This window comes from Ovis aries, chromosome 13 (assembly GCF_016772045.2).
Source record: "Ovis aries strain OAR_USU_Benz2616 breed Rambouillet chromosome 13, ARS-UI_Ramb_v3.0, whole genome shotgun sequence".
In the NCBI taxonomy this organism is placed as follows: domain Eukaryota; kingdom Metazoa; phylum Chordata; class Mammalia; order Artiodactyla; family Bovidae; genus Ovis; species Ovis aries.
The window spans coordinates 39,069,829-39,091,107 of NC_056066.1; the positions used below are offsets into that span (position 1 = coordinate 39,069,829).

General features: G+C 46.5%; 1 protein-coding gene across 30 annotated transcripts in view; it reads left to right on the forward strand.

Annotated features, from left to right (window-relative positions):
- The window catches only part of RIN2 (Ras and Rab interactor 2), a 205,114-nt gene that overhangs the window by 140,063 nt on the left and 43,772 nt on the right, over window positions 1–21,279 (forward strand). For 18 of the 30 annotated variants that reach the window (XM_060397492.1, XM_042229613.1, XM_042229612.1 and 15 more), the window contains one exon: window positions 1,957–2,057. The exons of the other annotated variants lie outside the window; for them this stretch is intronic. In XM_060397492.1, coding sequence (XP_060253475.1) covers window positions 1,957–2,057 — 101 coding nt within the window. The remainder of the gene's footprint in view (window positions 1–1,956; window positions 2,058–21,279) is intronic. 30 annotated transcript variants of the gene reach the window in all.

The window sequence follows — 21,279 nt, forward strand, 5'->3', positions numbered from 1 at the left end:
TCTCTCGCCCCACACCCACATTAGTCCACCTCTCAGTTTCCATGTCCAATGAACCCTGGATTTACCCCCTTCTCATTGATACCACTCTGGTCCACACCACCGTCGTCTCTTGCCTGGACCATTGCAGTTGTCTCCTAACTACTTTTGCTGCTTCTCCTTGCAAACCACGTGTAGCCAGCAGCCAAGGGGATCTTTTTAGAACATAAAACAAGTAAAATGGCCATTCCCCTACTAAAGCCCTCCAATGGTCCTCAGTTGAAAACTCAAATCCAAGGGTACTGTAATCTAGAAGGTGGACAAGGGCTGGTGGCAGGCAGACCACACTTTTCTACAAACCTCCCTTGCCTCTGGGACTCGCTGTGTGGAAGGCTCCTCCCCTGATCTTTTCTTGGCTTTCTCGTCATTCAGGGCTTCATCACTTCCTCAAAGACCTGTCCTGACCACCCACTGTAGCTAGGATGACCCTTCAGCTGCCACCTACAACATCACTCAATTCTCTCTCCATTCTGCAACTTCTCCATGCTCAGTGCTGTGGTCCGTGTCCCAGATAGAATATCGTCTCCATGAGAAATGTCATGGAGTGCTTAGCATGAAGTGAGTAGCCATAAAATTCTGAATGAATGAATAGATGAGGGTCAACATTTTGGTACAGCCTATAGACTCAAAATGTCACACAGAGTTGGACGTGACTGAAGCGGCTTAGCAGCAGCAGCAGCATAGACTCAAAATGAAATTTCTCCCAGAGTCTCTCTGGGTGGGATAAAAGCTGCTTGAGGCAAGACGACAACATCTTTAAGCTAGAATAATGATTCGCAAGCATTTTATCCCTGGGACCCCTTTACACTGTGAAAAATTATGGAGAGCTTGACATGTGGGTTATACCTACAGAAATCTGCTATATTAGGAAAGAAATAATCTAAATGTTTATTTTAAAATATTAATTGGTTTCTTGTTGACATAAGTGACATTTATATGAAAACATCTGTTAATTTAGCTAAGTTGTGTCCAACTCTTTTGTGACGCTATGGACTAGTCTGCCAGGCTCCTCTGTCCATGGGCCTTCCCAGGCAAGAATACTGGAGTGTGTTGCCATTTCCTTTCCCAAGGGATCATCCCAATTCAAAGACTGAACCTGTGTCTCTTACAGTGCAGGTAGATTCTTTACCACGAGCCACTTGGGAAGTCCTATATGAAAAAATAACTACATTTTTTAAAAAATGAATGGCAGTGACACTTTGAGTAGCTGTTCCACAGATCCTGATTAGCATCATGAAGATCCTTTTGAATGAGTGGACATGGGGAGGAAGGGGGGCTCAAGAATTCAGACCAAACTTCAGGGTCAGATGTAGCTTCTCCCCAAGCGTGTAGACAAGGCATGCAAGACCACACAAGTCTTCTCCAAGAAGAAGGCACGTTTCCCCATCTCTTCCCCTGCGGTTCCCTGACTGCCTACTCACCCGCTCCTACCCCCACACAACCCTCTCTCTTCCCTTTCCCCTAACAAGTCATTGGAAGTTGATTTGCCAACTGTATGTATCTTCAAAATAGACATCTTTCTGTAACCAGAATAAGGATAGTATAATGTTTAATCCAGGGCATCAATTTTGACTGTTCACTTTGACAGTATGAATGTTGAAGCCTGTTTTTGCCAAGATTTGTTTATTCCTCTTTGTAGTTCATGCTGAGAAAGCAAACTGGGTGTCATATTTTTTGTTTTATTTATGTCATATTTTAGGGTGATACCGAAACCTAAGTTCTTCCTCTTTCTCAGAAGCTGCTCCCTCCCTATTTCCCCCCTCCTGTGGGTAAAGGAAATTCAAAAAGCCAGGATATTTTTAAAAAAAAAAGAAAAGAAAAGCAGTCATCTCTGTGCTCCTATTGAAGTGGCTGAAGCTGCCCAGCTCTGGGCACGCCTCTTCCACTTCCTGACGTCACACTATTTTTGTCTTTGAATAGCTCATTGACACAATTGCCTCGGAGATCGGCGAACTGAAACAGGAGATGGTGCAGACAGATGTCAGCCTGGAAAATGGCCTGGGACCCACCGAAGCCCACAGGTGACCGAGGCGATTAGGCATCGGGGACGCGATGGGGGCGATGTGACCCTAGTAGCCTCCGGGATAGCTGTTCCGGTCGCCTGGCAGGTTTGGGAACTGGGAGTGTGGTGGCCACTCCAGAAGAATCTTCTGTAGGAGGTGGGAGTGGCCTAGGAACCAGTTGTCTGGGTTCACGTTAATCCCTCCGAAGGCACTTGAACTTTACACCTTCTCCATTCCTCTTGGCATCAGAACCCGGAAACCTAAAGTTCTATCTGCCACCTCCACCTTCTCACAGTGATGGAAACAGTAGCGCAGCGGGAGCCTCCGTGTGCAAAACAGAACTCAGTGTAGCCCGTGTCTGTCTCCAGAAGGTTTAAAGGGAGCGCTGAAGAGGATGGGCTCGCTTTGCATTCTCAGGTCAGGAAAAGCCCCAGCACCTTCTGCCGTGGCTCTTAGCCTGAAATGTGACCCGGCGTATTGGAAATTGGATGTGGTTGTAAGCGATGAAGAAAGGCACTGGCTACCTGTGTTACGTTGTGTTCACAACGCAGAAGGTCTAAGTAGGTAGTTAAGGACTGGCATTTTCTGCAGAATGAGGATACAGAGGTTGGGAGTGGGCAGGCTGGAGGAGAGTCCCCAGACCTTCTCCAGTTCTTGGAAGCTCTAGTTCTTTGCAAGGACAGGAGGGCATAGTAGGTAGAAAATGCCATGGACACTTGGTGCCACGGAGGCCAGATTCATTAGCAGTTTCCCCTTTTTCTCAAGAAATGGGGTTGAGGCTGCCTGGTGCAGTGTGAGGGTGAGATTTTTGGAATTGGTTTTGCTTGCAAGTCATGAGCTGGGCAGGAGGAGTCCTGCAGAGGCAGGCAAACCAGGTGAATCTGGTTGTTAGGGCAAGTTTAAAACCAGCCCGACTTGTTCCTTCTGTAGAGGAGGGAGAACCAGCCGACCCAGGGCGGCACCCTGCCACCCTGCAGCTGCCACCTTGCAGCTGAGAGTCTGTGGGTCCACACCCTGAGTCTCTGGAGGAATGTGTCCCCCACTTAGCTGTGCAAATACTCTGGGCTGTCTGTTTCCTCTCCTTTTGTACAAAAATGTGGGAGGTAGACCAGATGGTCCTCCACTTGGCATTCTGTGACTTCCCCTTGACTTTGGTGTGAACAGTTTTAATGGGTTCATTTTTTTCCCCAGAAACTAGACAAATGCACACTGATTTTTGACCAGAGATTTTCTGCCCCGTGTTCAATCTAGTTCCAGACTCCATGGAACTTTTAGCCAGGTTTTTTCTCTTCACCCTTAACATCTCCTTTAAGGTTTTTAAATTTAAGAATGGCTATAAACATTCCACAAAAACTTTTTTTTTTTTCATATTAGTGTCTGTTATTCTTATGCTACACTGGTTGATACTGAATTTATGAATTTTAAAGGCTTTTAAAAACGGGAAACAGGAAAGTTGAGATTACCTTTTTTCAGTTTGTTTTTTAATTGAAGGATAGTTGTTTTACAATGTTGTGTTGGTTTCTACCAAACATCAACATGGCTCAGCCATAGGTTTACTCATGTCCCCTCCCACTTGAACAGCCGTGGCACCTCCCGCCCTATCCCTCCCCTCTAGGTTGTTACAGAGCCCTGGTTTGAGTTCCCTGAGTCATTCAGCAAATTCTCCTTGGCTATCTATTTTACATATGGTAATATCTGTTTCCAAGGTTATCTTTAACAACGTGTATGGTGTTTACTATATGTGGACCACTGTTGTAAGTATATTACATCTGCCGGCTCATTGAGTCTCCTAACGACCCTTGAAGGAAACTCTATCATGACCCTAGTTCTGCTGATTTGGGACCCATGTGACATGGAAAAAAGCCCACCTGAGAAGCCTCTGGATTCTGTGCTGGGATCTCTCACTGACTGTTTGGAGCATGGAACAGGGACTTAGTTTTAATCCCTCCATTTTGCCCAGTGAAAAAGTCAGGAGAGGCAGGTGATGGAGCGGTACTGTGAGGAGGACTCTGAGCTGTTTGCAGATGACTGTGGCTACAGGGAGACAGTGGGTCAGCCTGGCACAGGGCACCCTGAAGGGCAGATGACCGGGAAGCAGTGGGAGTGAGGGGAGCAGAACCCAGTCAAATGAGAGCCTTGTAGCCACTCCAGTGTTCTTGCCTGGAGAATCCCAGGGACGGCGGAGCCTAGTGGGTGGGCTGCCATCTGTGGGGTCGCACAGAGTCGGACACGACTGAAGCCACTTAGCAGCAGCAGCAGCAGAGAGAAGACACACCCCCAGCCCCATCCCACCCTCATCCCCTACCCCAGACGTGGGCAGGGCACCTTCTGGTGGCTGCAGGAAGGCATCCCAGTCACCTTCCTTTGTGACATCACCCATGGTGAGGATGCCTGGGCGCTGTGGCCTAACATCACCTGCCCCAGGCAGTCACCAGGAAGCATCTGGGTGGATGCAAGGTGAAGTACCTGCTGACTCCCCAGGTTAGGATGCAGTTTCCTGCCTGCAGTGGCTCCTTTGTGGTTAATATTGAGATGAGCTGGAGGTCTTAAGCCTTTTCGGGTGTCATGGAGCCCCTCCTCAGGATAATACTCTAATGCATAAAATATGTAGCGTAACGGCGGGAACAATTGAGATACGAGGATCAGAATTGTTAACGTGATTTCATAGCGTAGGTGCTCCTTTACTGACATGTTAAAGGCCAGGTCAGGCTGTGGGTTGAAGAGCCGCTCTCATCTGGAAGTGGAGATGAACACAGACAGGCAGGACTGCACTGACACTGAGAACGTCTGGGACTGCTGGTGGGGACAGGGCTCAGGGGCTGAGAGCACTACTGAGATGTGCTGCCTGCATTCAAACTGGGAGGAAGTTAATTTCAGAAGGAATCAGGTTAGTGGAAGTAAAGATGTCCCTTTTTCCTGTCCATGGTCAGCTCCCACCTTCTGTCCCCTGCAGGGACACTCGTGGGCATGGGGGACACCAGGCTCCCTGGTCTCCTCTCACCTCACCTGCCACTGGCTGCTTCCTCCTCGTCCCCCTGCCCACCTGACCCTGGGGCCCCAGCGGCCTCTGCACCATCCCCTTTCCTTTCTGAATAGGAGCCTCAGTGTCCACATCAGTAAAATGGGGACAGTAACAGAGCCTTACCTCTGAGTTGTTAGGAAGACTGAGTTAATAGCTGTGAAGCACTTGGCCCAGTCTCAGCACGTGGTAACCACAGTATCTTGTTTACAGAGACATCTCTAGAGCAACTTTCTGTGTGATCCCATCCAGGCTTTTAAATGGAATCTTTTTGGTTCCACTTCCTCTTACCTCTCTCTGTCTCATCCATCCATCATTATGAGCATTCCCACCTCCAGAACATTCCCAGATTCCTAGCTTGTATCCATCCCTAGGCTGGTCCTCTGTTGGATCCATGTGTTTGCATCCAGCTGCCCACAGCCTGACCCTTGGCATTTCAAACTTACAAAGACCAGGACTGAGCCCTTGGTTTCCCTTCACAAATGCATCAACCCTGACACCTCCTGTCTCATAACTGCCTTCCTCTCTATCTCCAAACTCTGGCAGCTCTGCCAGTAAGATAGATCCAGGGTGAGACCACTTCTCACCCCTACTGCAGTAGACCCTGCCTGCTGTCCCTGCTTTATCTTCACCGATTCACCACCTCTGAGCTGTTTTTTTGTTTGTTTGTTTGTTTTTAAATTTTTGGCACAGCTCCCACGGCATTTGGGCCAGGGATCAAATCTATACTCCCTGCATTGGAAGGTGGAGTATTAGACTGCCAGGGAAGTCCCTCTGAACTGTTATCTAAGTCAGAGGATGATCTGACTTTAGTTCATCTGAATCCAAGTCACGTCCCTTGCGTTCAAATCCCTATAGTAGTTTTCCATTTAAAACCAAAATCTTCACCATGGCCTCCAGTCCTTCAGGGATCCAACCCCTCCCCCACCCCCTAAATGTCTTCTGACAGTGTCCCCTACTCCATCTGTCTACTCCAGCCCCTGGGCTTCTGGCCAAGCAAGCTCCCACCTCCCAGACTTCATCCTACTGTTCCTTCTGCCTGGAATGCCTTTCCTGCAGGAAGCAGTCACCCATGGACTCTCCTTTCTCCTGTCCCCTCAGCTGGCTGTTGTTATTTTTTTAAAAAATATTAATTTATTTCTTTGGCTGCATTGGGTCTTCGTTGCAGCCGCATGTGGGATCTTCATTGCATCTTGCAGGGACCTTCATTTGAGGCTCATGGACTCTCTAGTTGTGGAGTGGGGGCTCTTAGTTCCCCAACCAGGGATTGAACCTGTGTCCCCTGCGTTGCAGGGCAGATTCTCAACCCCTGGACCACAGGGAAGTCTCTGGCTTTATTCGAATTTGTAGAACTTGTACAGACCTAAAATGGACTCACTGGCTTACATATGTGTCTTCTGCCCCCAACACTAAAAAGTACGTTGTGTGAGAGCAGAGACTTCATCTGTGCCCAGTGCTGTTTTTTTTTCAACACACAGGATGGTGTCTGGCAGGTAGCATACACTTAGTAAATATTCAGTGAATGGAAAAATGACGGTCACCAGACCCTTTGAGATTCTAAACATATTCAAGCATCAGAAGCGTCTTGGAGAAGCAAGACGCCAGACTCATAAAGCAATTAGGGGACCTCAGTTCAGTTCAGTTCAGTTCAGTCACTCAGTTGTGTCTAACTCTTCACGAACCCATGGACTGCAGCACGCCAGGCTTCCCTATCCTTCACCAACTCCCAGAGCTTGCTCAAACTCATGTCCATTGAGTCAGTGATGCCATCCAACCATCTCATCCTCTGTTGTCCCCTTCTCCTCCTGCCTTCAATCTTTCCCAGCATCAGGGTCTTTTCAAATGAGTCAGCTCTTTGCATCAGGTGGCCAAAGTATTGGAGTTTCAGCTTTAGCATCAGTCCTTCCAGTGAATATTCAGGAATGATTTCCTTTAGGATGGACTTGTTGGATCCCCTTGCAGTCCAAGGGACTCTCAAGAGTCTTCTCCAACACTACAGTTCAAAAGCATCAATTGTTCAGCACTCAGCTTTCTTTATGGTCCAACTCTCACATCCATATATGACTACTAGAAAAACCATAGCTTTGACTAGATGGACATTTGTTGGTGAAGCAATGTCTCTGCTTTTTAATATGCTGTCTAGGTTGGTCACCAGAGAAGGCAATAGCACCCCACTCCAGTACTCTTGCCTGGAAAATCCCATGGATGGAGGAGCCTGGGAGGCTGCAGTCCTCGGGGTCGTGAAGAGTCGGACACGACTAAGCGACTTCACTTTCACTTTTCAATTTCCTGCATTGGAGAAGGAAATGGCAACCCACTCCAGTGTTCTTGCCTGGAGAATCCCAGGGACGGGGGAGCCTGGTGGGCTGCCGTCTCTGGGGTTGCACAGGGTCGGACACGACTGAAGAGACTTAGCAGCAGGTTGGTCATAGCTTTTCTTCCAAGGAGCAAGTGTCTTTTAATTTCATGGCTGCAGTCACCATCTGCAGTGATTTTGGAGCCCAAGAAAATAGTCTGGTGCGTAAAGAAATAAAATGCTGAAGATGTGGGGTAGGCCTTCAGCTTCCTGCAGAGCAGAGGGAGGCCCCCGGTGTACTCCCTTCTGGTCCGTACCCCAGGGGTAGACACTTACCTGGCTTCTGTCGCCATCAGTCAGGTTTGCCTGTTTTGGGACTTGACGCAACTGGAATCATACAGTGTGTATTCCATTCTATGAATACAGCGCAAGTTGTTTTTTTCTGTTGATGGATATTGGCATTGTTTCCAGTGTGGGGCTATTTTGAATAACGCTGCTGTGAATATTCTTGTGTCTTTTGGGGGAACACATGTGACAAGCTTCAGTTAGGGATATAGGAATGAATTGATGGGTTGTAGGATGCTTATATCAGAAAAGGCAATGGCACCCCACTCCAGTACTCTTGCCTGGAGAATCCCATGGATGGAGGAGCCTGGTGGGCTACAGTCCATGGGGTCTCGAAGAGTCGGACATGACTGAGCGACTTCACTTTCACTTCTCACTTTCATGCACTGGAGAAGGAAATGGCAACCCACTCCGATGTTCTTGCCTGGAGAATCTCAGGGACGGGGGAGCCTAGTGGGCTGCAGTCTATGGGGTCGCACAGAGTCGGACATGACTGAAGTGACTTAGCAGTAGCAATAGCAGGATGCTTATATAGTCAACATTAGTAAATGGTGTCCAACAGTTTTCCAAAGTCATTATGTCAATTTGCACTTCCACCCACAGTGTGTGAGAGTTCTGAATGCTCTGTTCTCATCTATACTTGCTGTCATCTACTTTTTTTTTTTAATTTATTTACTTATTTATTTGGCTATGCTGGGTCTTAGTTGTGGCAAGCAGGATCTTTAGTTGTGGCATGCACACTCTTAGTTGCAGTGAGTACGTGTGTGCTATATCGCTTAGGTCGTGTCCAGCTCTTTTCAACCCTATGGATTGTAGCCCACCAGGCTCCTCTGCCCATGGCAGGGATTCTCTCCAGGCAAGAATACTGAAGTGGGTTGCCATGCCCTTCTCCAGGGCATCTTCCGGACCCAAGGATCAAACCCGCGTCTCTTATGTCTCCTGCATAGGCAGGTGGGTTCTTTACCACTGGTGCCACCTGAGAAACCCTAACTAAGAAACATATGCACCCAAATCTGGTAGAGCTATTTTGGCTATCTAGGGGGCTTAAATTCTTCATTTAAGCTCAGAATACATTTTAGCCTCCAATACAGTTTCCCATAGTTAATAAATACATGTCCTCAACATCGGTGACTTTAAATACAGACTTTAACGTCAGTTCGTATTATTCCTTTCCATCTTTTCCTCTTGAAATACCACATGCAGAGTGACTATTCTCCACTGATATAGCCACTTTTGGTCTTCTGAAGATCTTGGAGGATCTTTTCACGAGGTCTTTTGGAGCAAGTTCAAGTTGTCAAAGGCAAAATCGCTTTGTGTTTGTCTCCTTACATGGTGTCTGTGTCATGTGCAGTGTTAGTCAGCAAAGCAATGTTTTCCTCTTTTGCCATATTTGGAAACCTGTCTGCCCCTCAGGATTTGGAGCTCATCCTTAGGTCCCACAGAATTTGAGCGCAGGCCATGCCCAGAACCAACCACACCTGTCAGAAAAGTTGGTTTGCCTCCTAGGAAGCTCACAATGATCACTTGCTACAAAATCTTAGCTATATCTTGGAGCATCTTAGAGTCTTTCTTTAAAAAAATGCTTACTGTTATCAAAGTTTATGTTCATCTTACACATGATCTATTTCTAAGAATTATTAACACTGTTGTTGTTTTAGTCACTAAGTTGTGTCTGACTCTTTAAGACCCCCATGGCCTGTAGCCCACCAGCCTCCGATGTCCATGGGATTTCCTAGACAAGAAAACCGGAATGGGTTGACATTTCCTTCTCCCAGGGATCTTCCCGACCCAGGGGCTGGACCCGCATCTCCTGTATGGCAGGTGTATTGTTCACCACTGAGCCACCAAGGAAGCCCCACGCACATTTCCATTCATTCTGATTTGTCAGCCCTCACCTGTTCACCTTCTTTCTCAAAGACTATCTGATGGCAAACAGGATAGAGAAGCTCTTTGACTTGGGTTGAAGACCCATTTGTCTGAAACACTCAAGTGATGCCATAGACACAGCTGTTCTTTCCTTCAGTGGAAGCAGGACAGTGGGGTGCTTTTGGGGGGACAGAGCTCGGTTCATCAGAAGCAGAAATCGTTTTGCAATAAGACAGTGACCCATCATGCCCGTGAGGATATTCTGCCATGACTTGCCTGATCACTTTTCTCCCAGTTCCTTAAGATGTTTCCTGATTTCCAACCACTATGCAAGTGTTTGGATTATGGTGTCAAGGAATTCTACGTGGACTGACCAACTCTTCTCACACTGTTACCAAAGCGGCACCAATTAAGTTCAATTTACAGAAAATATGTTTTGAGTGGGTGCTATTTGCTAACATACCTAGATAAGAGCCTAAAGTGTTACACAACCTAAGGAAGAAAGAATTGTCAACAAACATCATATAATGGGAAGAGGATGTAATAGTGGACTGTGCCAGATGTCCTGGGGACCTTCACGAGGATGTGGGTAATTCCAGGTGGGAGGCGGTTTTAGCAAAGATGAGACTCAGCCCTAAAGAATGAGGTGAGGAGGTATAAGGACAACCTCTAAATCAACAGTTCCCAAAACAGTTGTTTTGCCCATTTTGACTGGTGATATTGGGGAAGATTTTTTTTTTTTAAACATGTATTTTTATTAATTTATTTGGCTGTGCCAAGTCTTAGCTGTAGCATGTGGGATCCAGTTCCTCAACCTGGGATGGAACCCAGGCCTCCTGCATTGGGAGCTCAGAGTATTGGCCACTGGACCACCATTGAAGGCCCAGGGAAGGCTTTTAAAAAGAACATGTAAGATCTCATTTTTGATCAACAGAAGCAAAACCTGCACATTGTGGAAAAAGCACAATGCAAAAAATAAAAATCAGTATTACCATGAACCCAGTCCCTGAGATGGAGTCCCTTCTGATTGCTTGTTGGTTATTTTCATTTTTTGCCTGGATACATGTCCTGCCAGTGTTTCCTGTGCCTCTGAGTGGTAGATCATGCGTGATTTTTGCTGACTTACAAGGACGTTTTTGGAGAATTCTGGAAAGACACAGTGTGTTCTAGGAGTAGATTCCGGTTTTGTCAGGGGGCTGGTGGCCCTGATCTCTTGTGGTCTTTACAGACCTTGGCTGGCTGCTGGATTGGTAGTTGACTTTGTTGCAGAACATCTGGTTGGTTAGGTGCAGGGTCTGACTGAATCTGGCTCTGAGACACCTGTGGTGTGACCCTAAGGAGAGTTGCTTTTCCATGAAGCCCCATGCTGGCCAATGCCTGGGCTCCGGGATTAGCGGGTGAGACACAGCCTGCCTGGCTCCTGCTCCTGTTTTCAACTTCAAGGGTGCCCAGGACAACAGGTCCTTTGTTCCTTTCTTAGTTTTACAGGAATGAGGGGAGACTTTGCCAGCACGGGCTCCTATCTGCCCTTTCCATCTCTCACTGGCGAATCAGTGGCAGGAAGTTCATAAGTAAAGAAGTCACCGAATCCTTTTCCTCTCCTGCAAGTGGCAGGGCCGTGTCCCCTGATGTTCCCTTTCCTATGCTGTTCTCTCCAACTGGTCCTCAGTTGATGGAACTTTTTCATAAAAATCCTCCTGTCACTGCTTTTAGAAATCTTTTTGAGGAAGTCAAGGCCTCCCCTCCTCTCCTAGCAAGTAGCAACCCTTGGCCGGTGGGGATAAAGCCCGTTACCCCAAATCTGTTCATCTTTGTCCTTGCAGAGTTCAAGGGAACAAAAAGGCCTTACGGAATGAAAATACCCATTTTTGTGGTGTAGGGAAACTGCACAATTCAGGACTGGGCCCAGTTCTACCAATTTCTATCGTTTGACATCAAAGAAGGAGATGGCCTCTAGTTTCCCCTAGATGGCCTCTAATTTCCCTTCAGTGAAGGCAGACATGCCACAATCCTTATGAGAACATGCCACCTCCCAGGCCTCTGCCCATCACATTTCCATCCCAGGTGGTGGGTCAGAGTCTTCTCAGCTCACCTGGCAAGTTCTCTGGTATAAACTGAGAAAGGAGCCACATACAGCCAGAGTGAACTGAGGCCCCCTTCTCCAGACTGGAACACTACACAGTGGGTTTTATTTGGCTTCATACATTCTAAAGACGTGTTTGCATGACTGAGAGTGTTAGGAAATCATTGTACATCAGCTACTGGCTATCTCTGAAATGAAAGGTTTTCTGGGAAATTTGTGTTTGCTGTATATATGTGTGTGTGTTTAGCAACATTTGGAATTAGTCCCTTTGCCAGAAATTTTTATTAGATGTATATCTTTGGGATGAGCTGGTCTTCTCTCTGTCTCTCTACCTAAGAGGCTTTTTCTTTTTTTAAATAAAGTGTTTGTTATTTATTTATTCATTTGGCCACTCTGGGTCTTAGTGGCAGCATGTGGGATCTAGTTCCCTGACCAGGGGTGGAACCCAGGCCCCCTGCATTGGGAGCACAAAGTCTTAGCTACTGGAGCACCAGGGAAGTCCCTGTGCTGGGTTTTGACAGGTGGGTTGCAGCCGGTTACAGACACTCAAGAGCAGTTTTGACATATACGTATAGGTGATTCACATCGCTGTACAGCAGAAACTCACACAACATTGTTAAGCAATTATACACCAATTTTAAAAAATGGAAATAAAAGGGAATGAAGTGGGGGGGGGAGTGTGAACATGGGCAAGGAGGGGCTGAGAAGAGGCAACAGATGCTCTTCTCAGGATGGTCTTCCCTGCTGAAACTAAGAGAAGGTTTGTGAAGATTAATACAGGAAAAATAGTCTTCTTACCCGAATTATCTTAGCCCATCATAGGTTGTGCCCAGTTTTTCACTTATTCATGTGCCATCTTTACTATTCATTTGCCTGATATGTTTAAGTTGGCTGCGTGTTACATTTAAGATAAATTTAATAAGCCAGCCATGAAAAGACAAATGCTACGTGACTCTGCTTATATGAGGGATTTAGAGTCATCAGATTCATGGAGAAGGAAATGGCAACCCACTCCAGTACTCTTGGCCTAGAAAATCCCATGGACGGAGGAGCCTGGTGTCCGTGGGGTCGCGAAGAGTTGGACATGACTGAGCAACTTCACTTCACTTCACTTCAGAGTCGTCAGATTCATAGAGACAGAAAGTAGATGGTGGTTTCCAGGCACTAGGGAGAAGGGAAGAACGGGAATTACTGTTTAAAAGGTAGTTTTAGATTTGCAAAAGGAAAAGAGGTCTGGACGTGAATGGCTTCACGAATTTATACTTCACAAATCAGGCAGCATTCCATCTACAGAGGAAAAAGGCGCTCCCTTGGGCTGCAGGAAAGGAAAGGTTTTTTAAGGTAGAGAGGAAATGGGAAAATGAAATTATTAGCAAAAAATTCATCATTTATAGCAAGGTCGCCCTCCTAAGGAAAAGGAGGGGCCTATTAGACAGTATGTCTTGTTAGTGTTAACCAGGAAATTTCAAGTTGGCTGCTTACAGGTCACATTCTTGAGGAAGGTTGAAACCATACTTAGGTTAGTTAGGAAGTTTTGGTGGGCTCAGCACAAGTGGCTCCATTTGGGGCCTGTCATTTCTTTTTTAACGGTAGTGATGGCTGTGCAACAATATGCATATGTATTCAACATCACTTAAAAATGGTTAGGATAGTAAGTTTTATATTATGTGCATTTTTCCACAATAAAAAATGGGGGGGGGGAAAGTCAATTAATACCTCCACCATAATGGTGAATTACACTAAATCCATAAAGCTATTAAATGCTGGACATTAAAATAAAAACCATGCTTCCATATACTATCTTAGTATATCCAGCACTCTCTGGGAATTACTATTAAAATATGAAAAGTAATCTATTCTGTCCTACCAGGTGGGGTTTGGTTTTGAGTTCTTTGCTTTGTAGCCAGACTCAGCTCTTTGTGTCAGGGAAAGAGGCAAAGAGATGAATCTTAAGTCATAATTAAGTCCTCAGCAAAAGCAACTTGAAATCAGGGGCTCTGCTCTTGTTGTTTTTGTTTGTTTGTTTTTATTTTGACAACATTAGCATCTTATTGATAATTATCAGCCCCATCCATTTCTCTTGATTCATTCTTTGTCTGTGTAATAGGCCTTTACAGTGTAAACAAAGACAAACTCTTAGTTTTCTTAAGGGTCTGGAATGCCAGCCCTTAGGTTGCAGGAAGAACTCTGAGTCTTCCTTGAGAGTTGAGTTATATTTGCTGGAAATCCAGGGAGGGCCTGGAAGGTAAAATCTGGATGGAGCCTGCCTCTTACTTCAGATCCTAAATCCAGTGCCCTTGTGAGTTACTCAGTCCTACAGCTGGGATTGGCCAGGAGGGAGCAGGCACAGTGGGCAGACTCCCCTTTGAAGAAGAGAACTAACTACCCGATAGAGGAGACCAAAGGTGGTGTATAGCGCCAGGGAGCTGGGATGTAGGGAAGAAAAGGGATAAAGGCCAAAAGCCAAGGTGCATTTCAAGGAGTTGCAATAATCCTTCCTCCAGATGCCTGCAGACTCAGTCATCCAATGTCTTCAGATGACTCAACTCACAGGGTTCTTTGAGTAGAGGCAAGACAAAAAACTTGCTTAAAGTGTAAGGATGGCTTTTCCATGAAGGGGATCACAAAGGCACCAAATTCCAAGGCAGAAGGGATGGGTTTGTGCAAAGATGCCTGTTCCTCCTCCATGCAAACACCCAGAAGGGAGCTGGGAGCCGTAGAATCTGCTTTGGGAGCTCTCCTTATATATATCATTATATAGATATAATTCTTCAGAGCACTTGCCATTCATTCTAGGAGAGGTTTTCTAAACTCATTAATGAACTAAACCAATCCCTTTTTCCTTTGAACTATGATCTAACACTCTGCTCTAGAAAGGAACAGTGTTAGCACATTTAAACAATTTAGTTGAAATAGCGTTTGCCCTTGAACAGTAATCAAGTACAGCTTATCATAGATGTTGATATAAATTATCCATTTTAAAAGTATAATTGTTTGGCCTAATGATTTTTTTTTAATGGAAAGGAAGTTTAAAAATTTTTTTTATTTATTTAGCTGCACCAGGTCTTAGTTGCAGCACTCAGGATCTTTGATCTTAGTTGTGGCATGCAGGATCTTTAGGTATAGTATATGGTATCTAGTTCCCTGACCCAGGATCGAATCCCAGCCCACTGCTTTCGGAGCACAGAATCTTAGCGACTGGAACCCCAGGGAAGTCCCTTAATGATGTGTTTCTAATGCACATAGGATAGGTTTGGAGAACTTTCTCTTTGAGGTTTATCCTTTTGTCCCCATGTCCTGACTGAGGACAGAGCCCTTTGGACCACTGAACTCTTTCTGAGACCCATTCGCCAAACGGACTTGTGTGCCCTTGTTGAGCATAACAGTTTGGTATTTGCTTGTATCTAGTTCCTTTAAACTTCATTTTTGCTATTCAACAGCTAGAACTAAGATTCTTATACACAGAACATTGCCGACTATCGCTACGCTGAAACAACTTCACATCAAAGTTGCATGTCTATTATGTATTGCTTTCTTTTTAAAATAAAAAGGTTTATTTATTTTTGGTTACGCTGGGTTCTCATTGCTGTGTGCGGGTTTTCTCTAGTTGCGGTGAGCCGGGCCCTCATTGCTGTGTGCGGGTTTTCTCTAGTTGCGGTGAGCCAGGCTCTCATTGCTGTGCGCGGGTTTTCTCTCATTGCTGTGCGCGGGTTTTCTCTCATTGCTGTGTGCGGGTTTTCTCTCATTGCTGTGTGCGGGTTTTCTCTAGTTGCGGTGAGCCGGGCCCTCATTGCTGTGTGCGGGTTTTCTCTAGTTGCGGTGAGCCGGGCTCTCATTGCTGTGTGCGGGTTTTCTCTAGTTATGGTGAGCCGGGGCTACTCTGTTGCAGTGCTTGGGCTTCTCATTGCCTGGCTTCTGTTGAGCACAGGCCCCAGGTACTCAGACTTCAGTAGTTGTGGCACATGGGCTTAGTTGCTCTGCGGCATGTGGGATCTTCTCAGACCAGAGGTTGAATCTGTGTCCCCTGTACTGGCAGGTGGATTCTTAACTCCTGGCCCACCAGGGAAGCCCCTGTGTATTAATATTGCTTTCTTATTTGCCCGTCATTAATTTGAAGAAAGACTGAAGTGTAAAGTAATGTGTTGTTTTGGATGGGAGCTTGGGAGGGAGTGATGTATCGGAAAGACAAGGGAGCCTTACAGAACACGGTTGGTCTAGACACTGGACCTTAGTAGCTGCCTGGATGGGTTGTGCCGTACTCTGGGGTTCTGGATGAGGATCAGAAAGTATCCTTGGAGCACTGCTGCAAGTTCATGGTTCCTCTGAGATGAGCCTGACTCTGATGTGACAGAGAAGCAAGCCTTGGTCCTGAATTAGAATGCACTGCCTGCCATTGCTTCTTGCACCTGCCTAGGCTACCAGCGCCTGGTCCCAGGAATGACAGGAATACAGCCAAGTGGAAAGGCCACTCTTGTCCCACACTCTAAAGAGCCTGGCATTGAATGTGACCAGAATGTTGGAGAGCCCTGCCCCCCAGACTGGGTGTGGTCATCGGCCATCTGCTGCCGGGCCCTGAAGCCCAGTTGGAAAGAGAGCAGACAGAGTCCGAGTTTTCCAGTGTTTATTCTCAGCCTCTAGAGCCATCTTAGGGCTGTAGGGCATTTTTTGATTTGCCCAGGATTTTCACATGCAAGTATGGGGCTCACTGAATCTGTAATTGAGCTTCATCTCCCCCCTCCCTGAAAGCAGCCTAGATATTTGGAAATACTAGTTAATAGTTGAATAAATAAATGGATCCTCTGCTCATAAAAACCCAGTAAGGGACTTCCCTGGTGGCCCAGTGGTTAATTAAGACTTTGCCCTTTCAACGCAGGGGGTACAGGAATTAAGATTCCACATGCCATGTGGCACAGTCAAAACAACAACAACAACAAAAAACAAAACAATGAGGTGCTATGTATTTTCCTATCTCATTTTCCCCAACCTAATACTTGAGAAATTTCAAGCTCCAGAAAAGTTGCAAGAAGAGTACTATTTATAACTGCTCACCAGTTGTCGGGATTTCACCTCCTTTTCCTTCCCTCTGTGTTCTTCCCTTTTTTTGAGGAGGTGAGAGGTGAAGAGGGGTTAACTACTTGGTACTTAATTTCTAACATTTTCACACTTGGCCCCTGAATTTTTGAGTATGCATCTCTTAAGAGCAAGAACATTTTCCTGCAGAATCGTAATAACATTGTCACAGTCAGGAGATTAAATATCAACACAGTAGTATCTCATATATATTCCTCGTTCAGATATTATTCCTTCTAGCTGCATTTTATTCTGAGGCCGTATGTGATTGGTTCTGTGCACTCAGTGAGATTATCACTTCTGTTTAGTCTCCTTTTCTCTACAATAACTCACAGTTTGTGTGTGTGTGTGTGTGTGCTTGATTTATTTATTTATGGCTGCACTGGGTCTTTATTGCTGTGCAGGGACCTCTTCCAGTTGTGGTGAGCAAGACCTGCTCTGTAATTTCAGTGTGCAGTCTTTTTATTGTGGTGATTTCTTTCATTAAGAGTGTGGGCTCTAGGGCTCATGGGCTTCCGTGGTTGTGACGCATGGGCTTGGTTGCCCTGCGGCAGGTGGGATCTTCCCAGATCAGGGATTTAACTTGTGTCCCCTGCCCACACAGGTGGATTCTTTACCATGGAGCCACTAGGGAAGCCCTTTTCTGTTTTTAGTCTTTTACCACACTGACATTTTTGAAGAGTTCAGGCCAGTGGCTTTGCACAAGTCCCTGAATGTGGGTCTTTCTGTCTCCTCCCATAGGGATTCAGGTTATAGGCATTTGGGGGCAGGAAGACCAGGTGATGCTATAACCTTTTCAGAGCATCGCATCAGAGGCAGCAGGTGAGGTAGTGGAGATGTCAACCCCGGTCACTCGGTCAAAGTAGCTTCTCCCTTGTCAGGGCACATTTCCTTCTTCAGAATAAGGAACACTTGGGGTGGTATTTTAAGGCTGTAAATGTTCTGTTCCCTAAATCTTTCACCTACTGATGTCAGCATCCATACATGAGCCTGCCGTTCATCAGTTCTGCACGGTGGCGGAGATATTAATTGCCACTTTCAGAGAAAGCTTAAAAAGGGAGCTGGCCGGATCTCAGGTGCCAGCCTCCCCACTGTGACCACGTCCTGTGTCTCCTGTTCAGTGGTTTGTCTTTTATAAGCCTCTCCTCCTTTGTCCTTCCTCACTTCTGTCTTAGAAATCATGGTGTCAAATCTCATCGGGTTCTTTCTCGGATTGAATTCCCTAGACGCAGAGCCTGAGACAGGGCTTATAGGATGTGATGGGAGGAAACCAGAGAGAGATGGGGGGTCAGCTGGGGTATAGCCTCTGCCTGACCCTGCAGGGAGCTCTGAAGTTTGACTGGCACCCACCTTGGACCTGTCCCACTTTGAAGCCAGAAAGCCTCTTCTCCACCCGTGTCACTGAGTCCTGAGCCATGCATCTGCTCCCGGCGGGTGGGGGTGGCCTAGCTTCCTGGGCTGCCCAGGGAAGGAAGCAGCTGTGGGCTTTTGGCAGCCAGCACTCACGGTAACAGGGGCACGGGTGCCTGGTTGATCGAGGGGATCTTGGCAGGCAGGGTGCCAACAGCATCCACTACAGCTTCAGTGTTTCCCTCGTTAGTTCTTTCCTGAGCCTTGTCCTCATAAAAGCCAAGCTGTCCTGTAATCATAGGCTATAAACCTCAGACGGCCGGCTGCATAAAGGCGTGAGCTTAGTCATTTGCAAAGACAAGGTCTAATTTATGGTTGCTCCTTTATGAGGCCCCATGAATCTTATTCACCGCCTTCCTGTCTGGGCCCTGGCTTTTGAAGGTGAGGTCAGTTATCAGAATAAAGGCTTTGTAGCTGCTTAACAACCAAGGCTGCTTAACCGCACAGGCTGAGCCCTTCTAAGGAAGAGGTATCAACCTATTCACTCTCGGTACACAAGTGTCCAGACTGCCATGTTGGGAAAAGGAGAATTTGGTTTTGGCAAAATATGTCTTGGCTTCTCTGGTGGCTCAGACGGCAAAGAATCTGCCTGCAATGCAGGAGACCTGGGTTTGATCCCTAGGTCGGGAAGAACGCCTGAAAGAGGGAGGGCATGGCAATCCACTCCAGTATTCTTGCCTGGAGAATTCCATGAATTGAGAAGCCTGATGGTCTGCAGTCCATGGGGTCACAAGGAATCGGACACGACTGAGCAACTAGCACTTTCATTTTCACACTTCCAAAATATCACCAACTTGAGATGGCAGGGCTGACGTGTGTCTTTATTTGGTTTCCTAGAATTATTATTTATTTGGCTCTGTGGCATGTGGGAAGTAGTTCCCTGACCAGGGATCGAACCCAGGACCCCTGAATTGAGAGCATGGAGTCTTTGCCACTGGGCCACCAGGGAAATCCCCTAAGAGCTCTTTCAATGGCATGTTACCTGTATGCTCTCAGCCCCAAACAAAACACAAACGCCAACCACCTAATTGGGTCTGGGTTCAAGTGCATATTTTGCTCTTAGGCCTCAAGCCTGTGCTCCTCGAGTTCTGGGGCTGGCAGCATCAGAATCCCCCCAGAGCTTGATAGAAATGCAGAGTCCTGGGCCCAGCCCAGACCTGCGGAATCAAAACCTCTGGGGCTGAAACCAGGAAGCGCGTGTGGCTTCACACCCCCAGGGGATTGCTCCCCCAGGCTCAAGCGCTGATGCAAAGCAATGGTTATAAACTTGGGTGCAGGCTGGGGCTGGCTGGGGAAGCTGAACCATTCTGATGTCTGCATTCTGCCCCCAGAGTGTCTGATTTATTTGTTCTGGGGGTGCTGTCTAGCCATCACAAAAATTTATACTCCCCAGGCAATTTTCATGTGCAGCCGAGGGTGGAAACCAGTGCTGTAAAGAAGCCTTCTTTACCTCATGGGAAAGGAATGTTTATACCAGCTTCATTGTGAAGAGTTTGTCCTGAGCATTGCAGAAATTCTCTTCAAAACACCTGGAGGCCCTGGAATGGCATTTCCAGAATGAGTAACTACCCTTTCTGGGCACAGATGGCCCCGTGGAAACTTGTAGCAGCAGTAAAGGAAAACACTCCTTACTTGAGAACAGATGAAATGTAAACATTGAATGGAAGCCCTAGATTCTTTAGATCTGGAGCAGGTCTAGAGGTGGCAGGGGAGAAGGTGGGGTACGGTCTCTAGTGGCCCATGTGCTGTCATGGGGTGGCGGGGGGGTGTGTTTCCTAAGTCTGCATGCCCCCACGTGATCTCTTAGAGCAGAGTGGTCCACAGGTGGGTGGCATACCTCTTCTCCTCTCTCCCCTTACATTCAGACCCCATCACCTGTCTTCCTCACTGTTGAAGGCTTCCTTCAGACCACATGTATGGGTCTCTTGGAGTGCAGACATTTGAAGATGGTGTGTACTCCACCTGAACTCAACCGTGCAGACATGGGTGGTTAGGCCTGGTGGTCCCACTGGCTGTTGGGGCCAGTGAGGATGACCACGGGGGACCACAGGGATGACCAGCATGGAGAACTCTGAATGTGGCAGAGGAAAGATACCCAGAGCTTAGGCAGCCTTAGACGGGGACCTCCACCCTCTCTCAGCAGAGCGCTGTTCCTCGGCCTGAGCCTCCGGGTCCTCTTTTTGAAAGCTAGGATCCTGGCACCTCCTTTCAGGGCTACTGTGAGGAGCAGATAAGAGAGTATTTCTGAAGGTTTGGCCAACAGTAGACACCACCAGGTTACAGCCATATTGTGTTTGTGATCTCACCTGTTAGCTGCAAAGCTGGAGAAACACCAAACTTCTGAGGTTTCCGGCTTTGCCATTTCATGGCTGTTTATTACTCTGGAGCTTGTTGAACCTCAGTTTCCTCACTTGTAAAATCGGGATTAAGTACTCAGAAATAGGGTTAGGGTTGGGAGGCAGAGGAGATGATATACATCAAGGTGATATTTTTGTACTGAGATTTCATTCATATACCATAAAGTTCAGCGGTTTTCTTCAGTATTTCACAAAGTTGCACAGCCATCAGCTCGTCTCATTCCAGAACATTTTTATTACCTGGAAAGAACCTCCAAACCCTTTAGTGGTCATGACCTACCCCAACCCCTCCCCAATCCTTGGCAATCACTAGTCTTTCTGTCTCTATGTTTTTATCTAACCCAGATATTTTGCATAAATGGGATCAGTACACTATTGTGCCTGGTTTCTTTCACTTAGTGTGGGATCCTCAAGGTTTCATTCCATTCCATGGGGTCTTCAAAGTCTTCCATTTTGTAGCATGGATCAATGGCTCAGTCATAAAAAGAATCAATGACTTATGGCTGAATAAAATTCCATTTTCTGGGTATACCTCGTTTTATTTATCCTTTCTTTAGTTGATGGAGATTTGGACTATTTCCACTTTATGGCAACTATGAATAATATTCATATGGTTTTATGAATAATGCAATACCATTCCACTGTGGGGTTCTATTAGAAATAATATTAATAGTGAAAGTGCCTGAAAGGAAATGAAATCCAGTTTATATGGGTATGAAACATGTGTGCCTGAGGAATGTTCGTCTGTGTTTTCAGAGCTTGCCTAGTCATACTCTTGGCCTCATGGTTACTGT